Source organism: Oncorhynchus mykiss, chromosome 11, assembly GCF_013265735.2.
Source record: "Oncorhynchus mykiss isolate Arlee chromosome 11, USDA_OmykA_1.1, whole genome shotgun sequence".
Lineage (NCBI taxonomy): Eukaryota > Metazoa > Chordata > Actinopteri > Salmoniformes > Salmonidae > Oncorhynchus > Oncorhynchus mykiss.
In genome coordinates this window covers 52,126,225-52,132,224 of record NC_048575.1, presented here as the reverse complement: position 1 = coordinate 52,132,224, position 6,000 = coordinate 52,126,225, and the positions used below count along the sequence as shown (strand labels likewise).

The 6,000-nt window shown below is 39.9% G+C and overlaps 1 protein-coding gene across 2 annotated transcripts in view; it reads left to right on the top strand.

Moving 5' to 3' along the window:
• The first annotated feature begins 713 nt into the window (after positions 1 to 713).
• The window catches only part of LOC110535057 (zinc finger CCCH domain-containing protein 13), a 41,988-nt gene continuing 36,701 nt past the window's right edge, over positions 714 to 6,000 (top strand). For both annotated transcript variants that reach the window (XM_036935743.1, XM_036935742.1), the window contains exons 1-2: positions 714 to 1,015; positions 5,159 to 5,249. In XM_036935743.1, coding sequence (XP_036791638.1) covers positions 5,199 to 5,249 — 51 coding nt within the window. In that variant the 5' untranslated portion in view covers positions 714 to 1,015; positions 5,159 to 5,198. The remainder of the gene's footprint in view (positions 1,016 to 5,158; positions 5,250 to 6,000) is intronic.

The window sequence follows — 6,000 nt, the reverse complement described above, 5'->3', positions numbered from 1 at the left end:
CATTGCCGTACTGCTAACATTACTACAATTCTCTCAGCAAGATTATTTTGGTCAAATATCTATGGCGATATACAATGGAGGAAAGCATGGAAAATTGCTAACAAATATTGTATCAGTAACCAGGTAAAGGAAGTTTAATTTAAAATGTTACATAGAATTTATCCTGTGAAACTTGTTTTGGAAAGATTCAAGCTGAATATTGACTATAAATGTGATTTCTGGAATGGACGAGACTATTTTGCATTTGTTTTTTGCCTGTATTTATGGTGGAATTTTTTGGATTGATAAACATAATTTTGTTACAAATAAAATAGGACCGGTGGTACTATTTAATTGTTTTGATATAATAATTAATTTCTGAAATTCTGACTTTGATAAAGATGTGGTATATTTAATTAAACTGCTAATAATATCAGGTAAATTTCACATTCACAAATGCAAATGGTCTAATTCAAAACCTAACTTTTTTCACTTTAGAAATGAATTTAAACAATATGGCACTACAACTAAAATGAAAAACAAAAAGAACAATTAAAACTTGTATTATTAATGAATATGATTTGTTTGTTTAGGATTCCTGGCAATGTAAATAGTTTGTATGTATGCTTGTTTGCATGTGACTATTCCTAATTTGTTTGTTGATATTTGTTAATAAAAATAGTTCTAACATTACACTACAGTATCACGTCTACTAGCCATCATGTTAAGTGAGCCAGGTGGCAAGGGTGTGAGAGCAGAGTGGAAGTAAAGTTAACTACTAGATAACGTTACAGATAGCTATGAAATCAACTTGTTTAGCTAGTAACCTCTGCTAGCTAACTTGCACGTCTACCTTGTGAAAGCTCATGTCTCCGAAGTAGTCCGAACAACCTGGCTAGTGACGTGTTAGCAACAGGTTTGCCTCTGACTGACCGACCACATCCCACACCGCAGTGCGATTGACCGGGTTTTGGTTGAAGAAAATAGTTATCTAGCTCACTAGGTCCCTGGAGGGGAATAAGCATAAACACGACAGGTGGGTGGATTTTTAGTTAAGTAAGTTTGTTAGTAGCTTCTTATATTAGCTAACGTTAACGACTAACGTTAAAGGCTTAGACAGGATAAACATTCAAGCCAGACCGCTTTTGTATTTATGGTAGCTAATGTTAGCTAGCTTGCTATAACAGTTAACGTTACTAAGCTGGCTGTCTCAGTTTATCTGGTGCTTGTTTAACGTTAAACTCAGTTTCAGATGAAAACGTAAGGATATGGCTTGGTGTATAGACTAACGTTACCGCAGTTTAAGCAAGCCAGCAGCTAACGTTAGCTAGCTACATTTAGCTAATTGTCAGCTAGTTACTGTAAATTAGCTAGTTGGTATTTTTTTATCGATCTGATCCGCTTATGGTTTCACATTCTACAATATTGCAATGTGTATGGTTGTCTGGTTAGCTGGTTGTCTGTTTTGCTAACTCGGCGTCTTGACTTCAGTCTATATAGTAACTTGGGTCCCTGAGACTAACGTTAGACAGTCAGCTAATTCTTAGAATAACGAACGTTATTTAACGAGCTAATGTCAGAATAGTAATGCGAATTGACCTGACCACGTTGCAGCCAAATGACTCGTTACTGCATTTCCAATTTATTCAGGAATCGAAGTTATTTACCAAGTGTTTCAAAAAGTTGGTACGCCTGGTTAAATGTTCTTTGTACTCGTGCCGTGGTGCGTAGGTAACGTTACCTAGTTAACGTTGGTGTGTCAGGGCTAGATTGGCTGTTGAAATAAGTCTTATGATAGAGGATGTTTTTCTCTCTTTCCTGGGCAATGAGTGCTCCAATTAACCACCATCTGACAGGACATTCATGAATAGATAGGCTACACTTTTTTTTCTTCACCCCCCCCCCCCCCCCCCCCAAAAAAAAGTCTTACACAGCAACTTCTGTATTCCGAGGTTGAAGTTTGTCTTTGTTCCCATAAGATAGTTTTGGAAATATTTTTCCTCTGCAAAACGGGCTAAACCAGACTGTCATTGACATAAGTTACCAACACACCCACACAAAACCAAAGCACAACACAGGAAATTTGGTTTTATTTGGCACATTCCAGATAACTTTTTTTACTACATGAACTCCTCTAGTGTTGCTCAGTGTGTGAGTACAGTAACTTTAGCTACTGGCTAGCCTATGTGTATCTGGACCATACTGCCAAATATATCCTAATTTCCTCCTTTAGTGTCTATACTCAGTGTTTCTTCAAGGATTTTTTTTCAGCGGCGGTGGCAAAGTTAGGAGGGGGGGGGGAAGAAATCTTTTGTTGTTCTGAAGCTACTTTTCTGCAACTCTACACATTTTGCAATGGGGCCATAGTCGTAGCATTCAGAGTTTTCTTTAGTACTATTTTACTACACCGATCTGGATGGTAGCTCTCCACTCTTTGTTGATACCACTGATGTGTGAGCGAAAAGAGTAGGGAAAATGGAGAACGAACTGTTTGCCAACTACATTTTCCGAAATTGTATGTGTTAGTCAAGCACATATATTATTTCGTAGTTAGCTCCTTAGCTAAATCGTCATTATGACAAAGGTAGTTAGCTAAAGCGTTTAGTCAACTAAGCAAGAACACTTTCTTGCCCGCACATGCTTTGATCTCTGCAACAGTAGTAGGCGCGAGACATTGACTAGCAAAGGAAACGTGCTGCGTTGCGTGGATTGAAACAGACATGGCAGAGAGCTGTTTTTCTAATACCGTCCTTCACAGAAATGTATGTTGGACTGTTAAAGATTAGTAGGCCTATGTTTAATTAATCAGTTCTTGATCTGTCCTCTTGATATCGGCGTGTGTCAACAGTAGGCTGCTAATGATGTGATAATAGCCTAGTCAGTTCACCAATGAATGGTAGCCTAGTAGTCAGACCTAACTTGATGGATGAGGTCAGGGATGGAGATCTGAAACAAGTTTATAGGCTGTGTTCAGTTGTTTCATGTTCTAAATACAGTAGGATAAACTACTACATTGCATCTAGTAATGTAATGATTATTTTAGCCCCAACCAAAATTAAGCAGCCAGTTTACATTTTCACTAGACTATCCACATAGACTCCCATTAATTACAATAATAATTACAATAATCATTTAAAATTTAACCTAGAAAAAATTGAACGTGTAATTGAGACCATCTCAATTTCATTAAGGACCAAATACCTAGACTATTTTGTTGGTAACATTGTTTGATGTCATTAAAGACTATAGGTTTCAGGAAGTGGCAGTTACAGATTTAAAATAATGCAAAATGTGTTGTCGTGAGGTGCCACTGCAGTGATGAAGTGATACTCGTAATTATTCTTCATGGTTGGCAGTTCTGGACTGAGAGAAATTGCCGTTTTAATGCTAATTTCCTGTAATTCTACACATTTTGCCATGGGGCTTAAAGAAATTGCAGCTTCAAAGCTATACTGAACAAAAATACACAGTGGCCTCCCTCATTCTTAAATGGAAGAAGTTTGGAACCACCAACACTCTACCTAGAGCTGGCCGCCCGGCCAAACAGAGCAATCGGGGGAGAAGGGCCTTGGTCAGGGAGGTGGCCAAGAACCCAATGGTAACACTGACAGAGCTCTAGAGTTCCTCTGTGGAGACGGGAGAACATTCCAGAAGGACAACCATCTTTGCAGTACTCCACCAATCAGGCCTTTATGGTAGAGTGGCCAGACGGAAGCCACTCCTCGGTAAAAGGCACAAGACAGTCCGCTTGGAGTTTGCCAAAAGGCACCTAAAGGACTCTCAGACCATTAGAAACTAGATTCTCTGGTCTGATGAAACCAAGATGGAACTCTTTGGCCTGAATGCCGAGCGTCACATCTGGAGGAAACCGGGCACAATCCCTGCGGTGAAGCATGGTGGCGGCAGCATCATGCTGTGGGGATGCTTCTCAGCGGCAGGGAATGGGAGACAAGTCAGGATCCAGGGAAAGATGAACGGCGCAAAGTACAGAGAGATCCTTGATGAAAACCTGCTGCAGAGCGCTCAGGACCGCAGACGGGGGTGAAGGTTCACCTTCCAAAAAGACAACGACCCTAAGCACACAGCCAGAGCCCGGACTTGAACTCGATCGAGCATCTCCGGAGAGACCTGAAAATAGCTGTGGAGAGACCTGAAAATAGCTGTGTGGCGACGCTCCCCATCCAACCTGACAGAGCTTGAGAGGATCTGCAGAGAAGGGAGAAACTCCCCAAATACAGGTGTGCCAAGCTTGTAGCGTCATTCCCAAGAAGACTCGAGGCTGTAATCGCTGCCAAAGGTCCTTCAATTAATTACTGAGCAAAGATTCTGAATATTTATGTAAATGTGATATTTCAGTTTTTTTATTTGTAATAAAATAGCAAAAAAATTATATTTTTGCTTTGTCATTTTAGAATAAGGCTGTAAGGTAACAAAATGCATTCTAGGGCTCATCTCAACCTTAGCTGTGCAGGTGTACTGTACTCTACTTGAAGACATTCTGTCAGAGCTCACAGAAGCTATGATTTCGTCATTCTAAATTATGTCTACTGTATTCTCTTCCCCAGTTATGATTAACTTATTTTGAATCTCTCATAGCAGAGCTCATTCAGTTTTTTTGTGCCTCATTTGTCTCTATCTGAAAGGTAGTCCCTACTCAATTTAATTGAGTGAAATCTCATCCAGATTTAGAATTTGTTATTTGTAATTTAAAAGGCAAATGAGTTGTTTGCAAAGGTAATGACGGTTGTGCAATGCAATTCTTACAGCCAGTGGTTTCTCCTCCCTGCTGTTCCTGGACCCTCCATTAACAGTGCATGTTTAGCAAAGCTGTTTCCTGTCAACAACCACTGCCTCAATTTATCAGACCCCTGCTGGCTGTATAACACTCTTTCCTTTTACTCTAATTCCTTCTTTTCTTCTCCATGTTTTATTTGTTATCCAAGTTGTAAATTCTACTATTTTTGTGTTAGTCTGTTTTTCCTCCTTTTAAAATGTGTATTATGGTATTTCTCTGTGTCTAATTCTGTGTGTTTGCAAAAATGTAAACATACTCAATGGTTTTCCGGTGGGAGGTATGAGAGTGTGGAGGTCTATGCTATACTTTGATGTATGCAGCCTCAGGGTCTACAGGAAACAGTTCCTTCCTTCGTAATGACACCAAATTGTGTTCTCTTCTCAGGCTCTTCCTACTCCTTACTCATGTGATATGACATCACTGCATGGTTACCACAGAAACCAGGGCTCAGTTCAGACGGTTGACAGCCAGTCAGGTGAGTGAGGATGGGATTGCCCATAACAACTACTCAGAAGAAATTGATGCCAAAGCAGAATTAGATAATTTCGCCACCAACTAGTTCTGTGCGTTTAGTGATGCACGGGTTGACTCATAATCCGCAGTCCCTGCAATTTTAGTGCGGGTTTAGGGTCATTGAATATTGTGTAGACGTAGGGCGGGTTGAATACAGTTATGTTGTAAATGCATAATCCTTACGACCGGTCAAACTGATGTCATTTGGAAATTGGGACATAAATAACTTTTTAACTGCATTTTCTCCCAGGTCCCTAAACGTCTTTGCTCCGTGAAATAAACAGAGATGACAGAGAACTTTACAGATTGAAAGCTTCAGTCTAGCGATTTCTGACATTCTGCTGAGCACCAGTTTATTTAGTCTTCTAGGGCAACATATAATGACAGAAGAGAAGCTTCATGTATCTAATTATAGAAAAGTTGACTAACAAATAGCCTACCAAGATGTCAGAAATTATAAGCAGAAACATATCTAAATTTGTCAAAAACAGTCCTGCATCCCCAGTCAAAAATGTGTTCTGCTGTCTTGGACTGTAGTTTACAGCACATGTTCTATATTAGCGAGTTAGCGTTGGGTTCGCGTCTCAGATTTTCACTTTATCACTTAGTCTGGTGGTTGTGGATGGTTTATTAGCAATTGCGGGCGGGTGTGGGTGAATAAAAAGCTGACCCGCGCACGACTACTTTGTTTCCCTCACAACGTAGGCGAGCAG